This window comes from Echiichthys vipera (assembly GCF_963691815.1).
Source record: "Echiichthys vipera genome assembly, chromosome: 4".
Taxonomy (NCBI): domain Eukaryota; kingdom Metazoa; phylum Chordata; class Actinopteri; order Perciformes; family Trachinidae; genus Echiichthys; species Echiichthys vipera.
In genome coordinates this window covers 31,258,483-31,272,485 of record NC_139829.1, presented here as the reverse complement: position 1 = coordinate 31,272,485, position 14,003 = coordinate 31,258,483, and the positions used below count along the sequence as shown (strand labels likewise).

The 14,003-nt window shown below is 49.5% G+C and overlaps 1 protein-coding gene across 1 annotated transcript in view; it reads right to left on the bottom strand.

Moving 5' to 3' along the window:
- The window catches only part of nr6a1a (nuclear receptor subfamily 6, group A, member 1a), a gene marked incomplete at its 5' end in the record, with an annotated part of 111,889 nt that overhangs the window by 86,394 nt on the left and 11,492 nt on the right, over positions 1-14,003 (bottom strand). Inside the window, one exon of the mRNA XM_083911966.1 lies at positions 2,832-2,879. Coding sequence (XP_083768092.1) covers positions 2,832-2,879 — 48 coding nt within the window. The remainder of the gene's footprint in view (positions 1-2,831; positions 2,880-14,003) is intronic.

The following is a 14,003-nucleotide window of genomic DNA, read 5'->3' as shown; positions in this document are numbered from 1 at the left end:
CGCATTGATGACGTCATGGCAATGCGTGGCTTTGTTTCCAGATCTTTCCGTAGACCTCGGAGTTTTTGTGCGTCTTGTCGACTGTTTTTGAATCTTTTCATCGACCAAATCTGCAGTAAACACTCCACCTCCGCATCACACCAACGTGAACCTTTCACCGCCATTGTTTGAAATGTCCGCGCATGGTCCCTCCTTCTTTTTTCTACGTCCCAACAGGCGCACAGGAAATGACCTCAGAACCGCCGTAGGCCTCGTGCTCGTACACGTGCGCACGCTCGTGCTCGTACATGTGCAAACGTGCTTTACAAAAGCCTACCTCTCCCAAACGGGCCGTGGACGGCAAGCGTGCCGCTCCTAGACATTGTACGGTTGCACTCACACTTGTCAAAGGAACCAGACTTTAGCCGTGACACGTGCTCGGGCACGGTACGGAGGCACAGTGGGAGTGCGCCCTGAGATTCATCATGCACCACTGCTCCTCGTATGCTGAGTTGGACGCTTCGCCCTGTCCACCTGCAGACTCCATCGTCAGCACATCCTCATTTCTAACCCTACCCTCAGTGTTCATCTCCACACCTGCAGCACAGGAACCGTCAGCTCCGCCCTCAGGTTCTGGTCTCAGTAACTGGACCTAGAGTCCGGACTGGACCCGGGTAAAGGGCTTTTGGTTCTGCTGCACCCTCTGCAGGGATGCAGCTGCAGGATGAAGTGAAACTAAAGGAGCTGGTTCCTCTGAACACGTTCAAATCCCTGTTTCGTAAGGTTGAAGCAGACTCTTCTGGCTGGACGTGCTGTGTGTAACGCAGGGTCCGTACAAACTTTACAAGCTCCAATTCAAGCACTTTAAAGGTCCATTTTCAAGCTTTTCCAGCACCTTAAAGATGTGGTGAATCACATATTTCTTAATATACAGAAAAAAACATATTGAAAATGATTATTATGCTTTTTGTAAATCACGTTAAAAGACGTTCAAGCACTTTTCAAGCACGTTCAAGGTGTTTTTCCCTGTTAAAAATCATGTTAAAAGAGACGGTATCATGTTATAAAAGAATAAGAAATCAAGTTATATTTCTATTCTCATCGTGAAAGAAATGCACGTAACATTTCAAGCACTTGATCCAAACTTGAGGCACTTATTCAAACCTTGAAACTACATCATTGAAGCCCCTCACGCCCCGTACGAAGCCTGTTAACGAATGAATGAATGCTTTATTGCCACTGAGGCCAAACGGGTCCTGGACCAGGTCGGAGGTTGAGGTTTGGTATGAACGAGAGGACCTGTGCGCTCCAAGAGACACTGGAGAACTCTTAAGACCGACATCAGGTGTGAGAGGCTGGTGTAACTGAGTCAAATTCTACAGCTACGGCTTAAACCCACTCCTGGATCTCACCACAGCCCCAAAGAGCGCGGGTGCAGATCCCGTGGGGGGGTCTGAAAAACCTAAAAGTGAGCAAATGTATTTCCGAACTTCACATGACTCCACGATCACGTCTGCGCTCGTCCACCACGACACAAATGAGCGGGTAGACCCTTAAAACCATGATTAAGGTAAACACAGTCAATAATTCCATGCGCGGTACTTTTGAATAACATGACGAGACTCTATGACGTGGTGATTTACGGTGGCATGGTAGGAGCTACTTCTGTGCAGCGCCACCCCCCCGCCAAAGAGCCACATGAAGCACGAGTCGTTTAAACCCTGTGTGTGTTTGTAAAGGAGCAGGAAGAAGCATCAGCTGATTCATTCCTCCCCCGTCTCCACTCAGTACCTGGAACTACAGGTGTTCTTACTTCCTGTGTGTCCTGTTTGTTTGAATACGCTCAGCAATGATGATGACGTTCGGACTGTTGTTCTCGTTGGTTCTGACCTTTTGTCCGTAGCTGTGCGACTGCGTTGCTGCCTCTCAATGAGACTTTTTCCCGCTTGACTCAAAGTTAACGTAAATAAATACAAATGTTCTCTCTCTGCACACTCTGACGCTGTCAAACACACAAGAGGAAGATTGTTTCTTTACTTAAGTATGAAGAACAAGGACTCTGTAACTGCTGTTCCCCATCCTGTCAGGAACCAGCTGAAGGAGCCGCTCCCTTAGTGCTGAGTTTGTCGCCCTCTTGTGGAGTTTACAGGGAACTGGAAGTTATCTGGTAAAATACTGGTCCTCTGCAGGACGTCACCACCAGATGGAGCCACCATGCAATGGTTTTACTGCTGTGGCACCAACAGAAGGAGCTGTGTGTGTGACTGTGTGAGGTTGTAACGCAGTGAAAGGCCGTCCTGCAGGACCCGTCCCTGACTACAGAAGCGGGAAAACACACCGTGAAGAAGTGAAGTTTGAGTTTGTTCAAAATGCACAGACGAAGGGGACTCTTTTTGAGCTTTAATGCCACCCTTACAACGATATGAACCAACATACACGGCTCCACCAGGGTCGCTGGTTCGAGTCCCTGTGTGGACCATGAATGGAGCATGGACTGGTGGCTGGAGAGGTGCCAGTTCATCTCCTGGGCACTGCAGAGGTGCTGTTGAGCAAGGCACCGAACCCCTAACTGCTCGGGGCGCCGGTCCATTGGCAGCCCCCTCGCTCTGACATCTCTCCATTAATTGCATGTATACAGGTCCTGTTTGTGCACGTGTGTGTGTGTGTGTGTGTGTGTGTCCTGGTGTGTGTGTGTGTGTGTGTGTGTGTGTGTGTGTGTGTGTGTGTGTGTGTGTGTGTGTGTGTGTGTGTGTGTTTATGCATGTATGTATGTGTACCCCCATCTGAACAGGCTGGGACTGGACGTGTGTGTGTGTGTGTGTGTGTGTGTGTGTGTGTGTGTGTGGACTCACCTGTGCCGTCGTTGTGTTCAGACTCCAGCGGGTGTTCACTGTAAAAGCCTGGGGAGCAGAACACACGTCAGCTGTTAAGATGATTATTCTCCACATTATGTTTTTTAATCCTTATTAAACACGTTAAAAATAAAATAATAACACAAACTCAAACAAGCAAAGACATAAAAACATGACTCAGATGTTAAAGTTCATGTTTAAAAGGGACAGGAATCACGTTTCTGGTCCTGCCGCCTCTTATTATGTGTAATTATTGATAATTATGAATCATAAACAAAGTAAATATTCAGCTTAAATCAGACATTTACTGCTCGAGCGAGAGAAAGTTGCAGCATCAGACGCTTTAAACGCACACGTCGTCCTAACAAGTAAAGCTTTGTGGCCGTGCGACTGAGTTTTCTCAGCGAAGCAAAGGAGGAAGTTGAATTCTGTTGTCCTGGTGTTAAAAAAGGAGGTCAGGGCGGACGGCTGACAGGAGACCACTGTGTGAGCCCACTGTGCACATCCAGTCTGCTCTGAGCCGCCGACGGTGTCTGCGTTCAAACATGACACAGGACAATGTTTAAAAAGACTTTCTATATCTGGAGTTTTGGTTGTTTGTAGATGGATAGATAGAAAGAACAGTACCGCACATTTAAAACACTATATTACAACATACTAAGTGGATTTTAAGGTGCAGAATAAAGAGAGAAAGGTGCATTTTTAACGACAGTGGTAGGTTTAAATGATGTGAGTGTGTCTCCTGAGCGCTGCTGTGAAGCGTTGTAGAGTCTGACAGGAGGTAGCAGGTAGGAAGGGTTTCCTGTGCCGTTCTCTAAGGCAGCGAGGTCGACTCTTAACCGTGGTGGTCGCAGATCAGTCGGAGGAAAGGACACTTCCAAAAAAGTTCCTTTAAGTGACCGTTTCTGGGTCAAATTACTCAAGTAGGGGCGATTAAACTATCAACCTATCGAACTATCAACCTTATGTAGTTAACGGCGTCCCATGGACCAGTGATTCTCACCCAGGGGTGCTTGGACCCAGGAGTAAGACCCAGGTTCAAAGACGGTCGAGAAAATTGACCAAAAAACATGAAAATATATAAACTACAAGTTGATTATGGTCGCACTCCCACTGTGCCTCCGTACCGTGCCCCAGCTTGTTCCACGGCTAAAGTCTGGTTCCTTTGACCAGTGTGAGTGCAACCGTACCGCGCCTAGGAGCGGCACGCTTGCCGTCCACGGCCCGTTTGGGAGAGGTGGGCTTTAGTTAAGCACGTTTGCACGTGTACGAGCACGAGCGTGCGCACGTGCACGTGTACGAGCACGTGTACGAGCACGAGGCCTGCGGCGGTTCTGAGGTCATTTCCTGTGCGCCTGTTGGGACGTAGAAAAAAGAAGGAGGGACCATGCGCGGACATTTAAAACAATGGCGGTGAAAGGTTCACGTTGGTGTGATGCGGAGGTGGAGTGTTTACTGCAGATTTGGTCGATGAAAAGATTCAAAAACAGTCGACAAGACGCACAAAAACTCCGAGGTCTACGGAAAGATCTGGGAACAAAGCCACGCATCGCCATGACGTCATCAATGCGTGTGACGTGTTACGGCGTGATGACGTATAGGCAGCAAGAAGCATTCTCCGAGGCCCAGGTAGTGTGAGTACAAACGGGCCTGGAGGGGGGGACAAGGACCCTAAAGCACGGGGCACGGCACAGAGGAACAGTGGGAGGGCGCCCTTAAAAATTGTAACGTTTAGGATTATCCACATGTTCACATTAAGTCGACTGAACATCCGAAGACTAAACTACTTGTTGCAGTTATGTGTGTGTGTGTGTGTGTGTGTGTGTGTGTGTGTGTGTGTGTGTGTGCGTGTGTGTGTGTGTGTGTGCGTGTGTGTGCGTGTAAACTAGTTAGCAAGCTAGCACAGAAGTTTAGCTTAGTTCAGCTAGCCTAATGATTAGACCGTCGAAATGATTAAACTATTAAAATAGTTAAAGTTTTGAATAAATGATTAAAAATTTAGATTAAGGTGTTGAATAAATGGTTAAAAATTTAGATTAAGGTGTTGAATAAATGGTTAAAAATTTAGATTAAGGTGTTGAATAAATGGTTAAAAATTTAGATTAAAGTATTGAATAAATGGTTAAAAAATTAGATTAAAGTATTGAATAAACTCTTAAAAGAATTAGCTAAAAATAATGAAAAAGCAATTTAAAAAAATTAGCTAAAAGTGTTGAAAAACGGTTAAAAAGTTGAGTTTTAAAAGGTTGAAAAAGCCAAAATGAACGGATGAAACATTCGTAGTAATTACAGTAATTAAGTCTTGAGGCAGAACAACGGCTGACCCTAAATATTGATACTTTAAATCGGATGAAAGCCTCGTTAATATCCACTTTTAGCTAATGTTGGTTAGACTTTTCAGCTGCACAGTAAAAACCACATCATAGATAAGAGTTGGACCACACTGACGGGGCCGAATGAGATATCAGAAGAGATTAGACATTAGATATTAGAGCCTGATATCCTGTGACGACCATATGGGTCCAAGCATGAGCCCGGAACAATCTGTCTGCTTCATATTGGTTACCCTCTCGCTGTCCGAGCTTTAATCCAACCCCTCTTTTTCCCCCCATCTCGCCTCCATCAGCGCCTCGGCCATCTGTGCGGCCGGCGTCTGCACACACGGCGCCTTGCTTCTCACTTACAGCGCGCCCGGCCGGCTCCATCACTCACAGTCAAACGGGTGCAGAGCGCGGGCTGTCGGTGCGTCAGATCCCCCTATCTGTGTCAGAGTACCACCCTGCTATCAACAGCTGTAGACCCCTGACCCGGCACACGCCAGCTGCCTCTCCCCAACCACCCACCACCATCTCTGCCCCACAGTCAACAGCAGCATATGTTCTCCCCGGAGCATACACCGACACACACGTGCCTCAGCCGCCCTCCCCTCAACGGACACACTCCTATTGACGTCTAACACACAAACACACATGCAGACAAGGATGGATGTCTGCGAGGGCCCCCCGTGTCCATGACACTAAATCTCTGAGCCGCACATTTTGTATGTTTGCCCACTTTCTCAAGGGTCAGCTCACCTGAATCACAAGAAGCTTATTTTGAGACCTTCTTTGAGCCGTTTACACCCAAACTGGCAGCTTTGGCTTTTATCTGGTGAGGTTTAGAGACGCCTGTCACTGGGGTCTCTGCCCCCACACCCTTAGGGCGCCCTCCCACTGTGCCTCCGTCCCGTGCCCCGTGCTTTAGGGCCCTTGTCCCCCCCTCCAGGCCCGTTTGTACTCACACTACCTGGGCCTCGGAGAATGCTTCTTGCTGCCTATACGTCATCACGCCGTAACACGTCACGCGCATTGATGACGTCATGGCGATGCGTGGCTTTGTTTCCAGATCTTTCCGTAGACCTCGGAGTTTTTGTGCGTCTTGTCGACTGTTTTTGAATCTTTTCATCGACCAAATCTGCAGCAAACACTCCACCTCCGCATCACACCAACGTGAACCTTTCACCGCCATTGTTTTAAATGTCCGCGCATGGTCCCTCCTTCTTTTTTCTACGTCCCAACAGGCGCACAGGAAATGACCTCAGAACCGCCGTAGGCCTCGTGCTCGCAGACGTGCGCACGCTCGTGCTCGTACATGTGCAAACGTGCTTTACTAAAGCCCACCTCTCCCAAACGGGCCGTGGACGGCAAGCTTGCCGCTCCTAGACGCGGTACAGTTGCACTCACACTGGTCAAACGCACTGGGCTTGACCCGAAAAAACGGTTTTGGCCCGGTGCGGAAGGACAGTGTGAGTGCGCCCTTAATGGATGTGAATGCAAATTCATTCATGCGGCTCACAGCGATTAACACCTAACCCTACGGCAGAGTGAACTTCTGACCATACGCAGAACATGACCCTCGTTTTGGTGACGTCCATCAACTGCAGAACCGATCGTGCAGCAGGTACAGATCAGATGTTTGCACAGTTAAGTCCACCTTCTGTCCATTCTGTACTAGAGCAAGGGTGTCAAACTCAGGCCCGTGGGCCAAATCTGGCCCCCGGTGTAATTATATTTGTCCCCTAAGATCATATCCAGGTTCTGTGAGAGCTGGCCCGCGAGTATAAATCACATCCACGTCTACTTTTCTGTTCACACACATGAGCATCCATGCTGCCAGTCTCTGCAGACACACTGAATCCACCCCTCCCCAAAAACGACCCAAAGAAAGATGGAGGACAGGAGCTTTCAGCAGATGATCTGTGTGTGAAGGTAAAGAGCTGTTTGTCACCGTGGCTGTGACCAAAGAATCCAACAGAAGAAACACCACGACAAGAACAAGGACCTGCACTGGAAAGGCTCAACGTTACACATCTGGAGAGAAGGGAACACATGCACATTTGAGGTCTTTTTATTTTAGTAGATACTAAGTTTGTCCCGCAACTTTGTCCCAGTTTTTAAATTTGGCCCACTGTGAATTGGAGTTTGACACCTCTAAGGTAGAGGTTTACACATTTAAAGTGAATTTCCAGCGTAAAATCATCCCATGGTCTTTGTTGACACTTTAATCATCAATAATCCATGGAGACAGTTTAAGTGTAACAACTATTAACAGGAAAATCCAGGAGAGATGCTAACAGCCGGACGTTGCTAACAGTGATTAGCTCGGGGCAGTACGGTGAAGGCATTCAAAGGTCTTTTTTAACCACTAATGCTGCTGAAAATAACAGCAAACCTCTGCAGCAGCATGAGAAGAGTCCCTACACACACAACAAAGGGATTTTGCTGAAGTGACCCTTTAAATCTTCCAGTTGTGAACATCATGTCTGCTTGTATTTTTGCCAAAGCTGCGTCAGTGCTGCGTGGAAAGGCTCTAAAGACGACCCCCTCTTCAACTGATTACCCAACTCAAGCAAGTTTCAAGTCGGCCGCCTGGATTTTAAGAACTAAAGTAAAAGAGAAAATTACTAAACAGACTCAAGACACCACAAAAAAGTGAAAAAACGACTAAAAACAGACGCAAAACACCACAAAAAGATGACAAAACGACTAAAAACAGACGCAAAACAATACAAAAAGTGAAAAAAACGACTAAAAACAGACGCAAAACACCACAAAACGTGACAAAAAGAGAAAATGTCCAACTTCCTGCTGACACCATCATTCAACAGAACATCAATGTCCGTACAAGGACACGCGGAGGACACTGGTGCACCCGTCCTCCCACGCATTCCCCAGTCGTCGCTCTGCTCAGTTCTCAACAGTCAGTTCTTGAAAGTGGAATTTCTGGGCTGGAGCTGAGACCTTGTTTCAGACCAAGGCTGCAGTGTTCGGGGATAATGGAGCAGCGCTGGAGAAGAATGGAGCTCTCCAGTGTGTGGTCTCTGCTGCTAATCCTCATGACAGTTTATTGACCATTGTAGCCCAAGGCTGGGAAGGCTATCCAGCAGCAGCCAATACAGCCGGGGCCCTGCTCCGCTGTGGCCCATTGTGTGTTGACAAAGAAAGGCTGCATCTTTAACCTTTCACCTCTCAAACCTCTGCGACCTCCGACGCAATCAGCTCCCCATCAAAACAACACACCGCCTCTTGTCCCGCTGACTCCCTCCCCGCGGATGGAGCCCAGCTATGAGTGGCTGATACAGCGTTTACCGCAAATCGCTCAGTACTGTAAGGGCACACTCACACTGTGCGTCCGCACCGCGCCCCGTGCTTTAGGGTCCTTGTCGCCCCCTCCAGGCCCGTTTGTACTCACACTACCTGGGCCTCGCGCAAATGCTTCTTGCTGCCTATACGTCATCACGCCGTAACACGTCACACGCATTGATGACGTCATGGCGATGCGTGGCTTTGTTTCCAGATCTTTCCGTAGACCTCTGAGTTTTTGTGCGTCTTGTCGACTGTTTTTGAATATTTTCATCGACCAAATCTGCAGTAAACACTCCACCTCCGCATCACACCAACGTGAACCTTTCACCGCCATTGTTTGAAATGTCCACGCATGGTCCCTCCTTCTTTTCTCTATGTCCCAACAGGCGCACAGGAAATGACCTCAGAACCGCTGTAGGCCTCGTGCTTGTACACGTGCGCACGCTCGTGCTTGTACACGTGCGCACGCTCGTGCTTGTACACGTGCGCACGCTCGTGCTTGTACACGTGCGCACGCTCGTGCTCGTACATGTGCAAACGTGCTTTACTAAAGCCCACCTCTCCCAAACGGGCCGTAGACGGCAAGCGTGCCGCAGTTATGCGCGGAGTGGTTGCACTCACACTGGTCAAACGCACTAGGCTTTAGCCGAAAAACCTGTTTTGGCACGGTGTGGGAGGACAGTGTGAGTGCGCCCTAAGAGCCCCTCATCACACCTGCTCGGAGCTCTTACAGGCAGACTGAATGGGACGTGGCATTTGCAAGTGTGAGAAAGTGATCGCGTGGTGATTTAACCACAAATTCAAGAAGTGGGGAAGCGTTTATTCTGTGACTCCGGGTCATCTGGCCTGTGGAACCACACAGCAGCCACCATGTCTGTCCAGGACTCTGGAAACACGCCCTGAGCTGGTCAATACGACAATATATCGTCTTTCTATGGAGCTGCATTGTGATGAAATCATTAGGGCCAAACCTTTATGGGATTATTGAGGGCGAACCGCCTTCAGAGAGGGAGCGTTCACTGATTACCAATATGGTGACAGTGGACTGAGCACAGACCGTAGATGTCTCACTAATAGGACTCTGAAGTGAACTGCTTTCTTAACCTGTTCTTCCCTGAGTCCCTTTTTGAGGTGTCTGCTGGAAAAGGACAAGCTCAGAGTAAATAGGGTATATCGCCTGTGTTCACCTTGCATCGTTTGATCGCTCGGTGTTGTAACTGTGTTTGTTGGTCATAGGAATGGTTTATATGAGCGTGTAGAAGAGACTCTTAGCTTTCTGTGGGTATGCAGCATGTGTGTCTGTATGCGAGCTACACGTTGCTGCAGAGGGGGACGTTGTTATACTGCCTGATAGCAGTGCGGTTGCACTCACACTGGTCAAAGGAACTAGACTTTACCCGTGGAACCTGTTTGGGCACGCTACGGATGGACGCGGTACTGGCTGCTACCACCCCTCAAAACGCCGCGTGGTTGGATTATTTTAACACACGTAGCCTTGAATAAAGATTCAACCTTTAACCTGTTCTTCCCTGAGAGAAAAACTCTGAGGTCTACGGAAAGATTTGGAAACAAAGCCACGCATCGCCATGACGTCATCAATGCGTGTGACGTGTTACGGCGTGATGACGTATAGGCAGCAAGAAGCATTCTCCGAGGCCCAGGTAGTGTGAGTACAAACGGGCCTGGAGGGGGGGACAAGGACCCTAAAGCACGGGGCACGGGACGGAGGCACAGTGGGAGGGCGCTCTTACTCCGTCATTTTACCATTCAACCCCCTTTCATGGACAACAGGGAACTCTGATTATTCCCTGAACCGGGGAAAGAACATTTTAGGGTTACTGATTGACCGACTGTGGTCAGTAAGTCGTAACATCCAACACTGTAATGTATATTGAAATAGAGCAGAATTCACATTCCTGACCAGAAGGTGCCATATGGCTGGACTTGTTGGTGCATGAGAATCTGTGATGTACGTGCAACAGACACTGAAGTCCCCCGCCCTCTGAACTGAGGTCATTAGCAGAGCCCAGGAATCCCTCCACAACACCCACGCGGCCCCATATCAGTCCATCTCTGTCCTGGCTCTCCTGTCCCAGATGGCTGGGGTTCCGCATGGCCAGCGGAGGGCAACGCCAGCCTGTTATCTGAGTAGGCTGGCCTCTACCTGCCAGCGCGGCCGGCCCTGGGCCAGGCCGGCTCTTATCTCGGCTCTGCAAACCACGCAGCCACCATCTATCACGTCACACTGCAGGCCTGGCTTCACACAGACGGGGGAAACGATGACAGAGACGCAGTGAGACGGGTCAGTGAGCCGGTTTAGAGGCTGGATTTAGATCCCGGACTAACTTGGCTATTGGCCCCGAGACCGCTGAAGCATCAGGGAGGTCAAACGGTTTCTTTGAACCCCCGATACCCCCGCTGAGCCCCCCTGTTACCGTGAATAAGCCCATTAAGAGGATATTCTGTCTCTCTTTCACTGAGCTGTAGGAGCTAATAGAGAGACAGGAAAACCCTCCGATGGAATCTGTGTTTTTACATCAAGATAAGGTCGACTTTCATGTGTAAATGCAGCGTTTAGAGGAGCTGCTGCAGACTCAATATAACAGGAGAGAAATGCTTGCAATGTAAAGACAGAGTGGAGTAATGGGGTCCTGTGTGAGTTGTAACCACAGAGTGTAGAACAGAGACGGACGGAGCTACGGTGACGTCGCCCGTTGGGGTCCGAGTTCGCAGCTAGCGACCGGCTGTCAGGACGGCACAGATGGGAAATGTTTGGTATGATTACAGTTGTAGGTTGTGTGACGTAAGCTTTTCATTCAATCAATCAATCAATCAATCAATCAATCAATCAATCTCCTCCCCACTGTAAGATGGATGAGAGGAAGCAGCAGCTACAGATAGATCATTGTTCCCACTCTGGGGCAGGACGACATGAATCCTGGGCTTGCTGAGAGGTCAGAGCACAGGGGGCTGCTTTACCCCCTTGGGCACCACCCAATCCACCCCATCCACCCCCCCCTCCTCCAGCAGAAACACCCAAGCATGACCGTAAGGAGGTTCAGTTGGCCTCAGACAGCCTTGGAGGAGCAGATGGGGTTAAAAGAGGAGAGGAGAGAGGCTGCCGCGGTGATGTGACCACCTGGTTTAGGGAGGCTGCTGCTGCTAATGGCGTGATATCTCTGTTTATCCGGCTGCTGTCAGACCAGGATTGTTCCTGTGTGCGGCCACTGTTGCTTCCAGCGGGTGTGGAAGGCCTTACCTACACCTGGTTGTGGAGAATGACCTGCCCTCTTCCACAGATACCAGCGAGCCTCTCGGCGCTCCGCGGTGGCTGTTGCGTTTGACAGATTGTGAAGGAACTCAAGTGTTCACAGGCTGCTCCGCGGTCATCCCTTTGACCTCGACACCCGACCCTTGACCCCGGTGTGTAACACAGCGCAGCACAATGTCTGCTCTGTCCTCCCCACCGCTCCAGGCTGACAAAACGCACCGTGGCCCCGCGATGCCGCCCCACCCCGCAGCGCCGCTCAAGTTCACAGATCTCAGAGTTCACGGGCTCGCGGTTCAAACCCGCAGAGGCTTTACCCGGACAGGGTCACTCTGTCATGATGACGGATCATCTCATCACCTGAACGACGCACACCACCTTTAACTCTATCAAACACATCCACACATTTTATATATTAGATTATTTGAAGCTTTTCCAACTCCTGCACGCTGCATTCTGCACTGTCGCTTCATTTTCCAGCTTTTTTGAAACGAACCATCTGGAGATAAAACATCAAAACTTATGCAGAACAAACTTTTACCAGCGTTGTGAGCTTTTGTTTTGTTGTGTACTAAACAGGAGCATCACCTGGGAATATACTAGAGATGCAACAATACAGTCAGCCCACGGTTCAATACCTACAACTGTACGGTTAAGCTTCCTTTCAGTGAACTTTTTATGCGTGAGGAGAAAAGAAATTGCTATTTATTCCAAAATTATTTCTTAATTTTGCTTATGAGCTGCGGGCGCACTCACACTGTCCTTCTGTACCGGGCCAACACAGGTTTTACTGGTAAAGTCTGGTTAGTTTGAGCAGTGTACCTCGCCTAGCTGCAGCCAGCTTGCCGTCCACAGCCCGTTTGGGAGAGGTGGGCTTTTGTAAAGCACGTTTGCACGTGTATGAGCACGAGCGTGCGAACGTGTACGAGCACGAGGCCTACGGCGGTTCTGAGGTCATTTCCTGTGCGCCTGTTGGGACGTAGAAAAAAGAAGGAGGGACCATGCGCGGACATTTCAAACAATGGCGGTGAAAGGTTCACGTTGGTGTGATGCGGAGGTGGAGTGTTTACTGCAGATTTGGTCGATGAAAAGATTCAAAAACAGTCGACAAGACGCACAAAAACTCCGAGGTCTACGGAAAGATCTGGAAACAAAGCCACGCATCGCCATGACGTCATCAATGCGTGTGACGTGTTACGGCGTGATGACGTATAGGCAGCAAGAAGCATTCTCCGAGGCCCAGGTAGTGTGAGTACAAACGGGCCTGGAGGGGGGGACAAGGACCCTAAAGCACGGGGCACGGCACGGAGGAACAGTGGGAGGGCGCCCTGAGACGATCTAAAAGGGAAACACTTTGTATTCCACGTGTAGACGAGCGTCTTTGGGGGGAAACCTGCGTGCACACGGTGACACAAAAGTGTGTAAATTGGATGTAGTGTGCACGTCAGGTGTGTAGGTGGAGCTGTGAAGCACTGTCACACAACAGAACCCAGAGCTGGTGCATGCTGGGAAACGTCCTTTACATACAACTATCCAGTGGCAGAAGGAGACACTGTCATGTACGGATCTAAAGGAAATGTTGCACATGACGGAGCACTCAGCATTGTTTTGAGCATTAATGTCTCTTTCTCTGAGAACATGATTGATCATTAACAGGTATTTGAGTGAAATTAATCCCCCACTTAAGGTTAAAGCTAACCCGTCTTTTGATTTAACGCTACAGTGACGCAGCCTTCGGGATCAAACAACGGGCCACACGCCTTTTACAGCCTCACAGACGTTTCCATAGCGCAGTCATCAGTGTATGTTATGTTAAGCTAATGAATGTATGTCTTTATCTGTGCTAATCCCGGCGGGGCGGGCCGAGGGTCACCCTGTGGTCAGAGGGGCGGGGGGGGGGCTCCGTCACCGCCACTTGACACGCTCAAAGGAGCATCTTCCCTTTCATCATACCAGGGGTCAGAGTTTTACTGCCTCACAGAGCCGGAGAGCGCGCTGCACTGTGCAAACTCAGGCGGAAAGCAGCCATCTGATAATAATCATCTCACAAAACCATCAGAACAACACAAATAACACCGGGGGGGGGGGGGGGGGGGGCTGCTCCGGGGGGGTTACAGCTCACTTTATGCTTAATCTCAGCTCAGACCATCAGGCTATAGTGACTCTGCTTGTTGCCCGTCTCCGCTCACTCAGCTGCTGGGACAAAGAACGCCCCCTTCACTGAGGCTCCCAAGCAGCTGCAGGATTGGCAAACTCCATTTCACCCAGTGCCAGCCTACA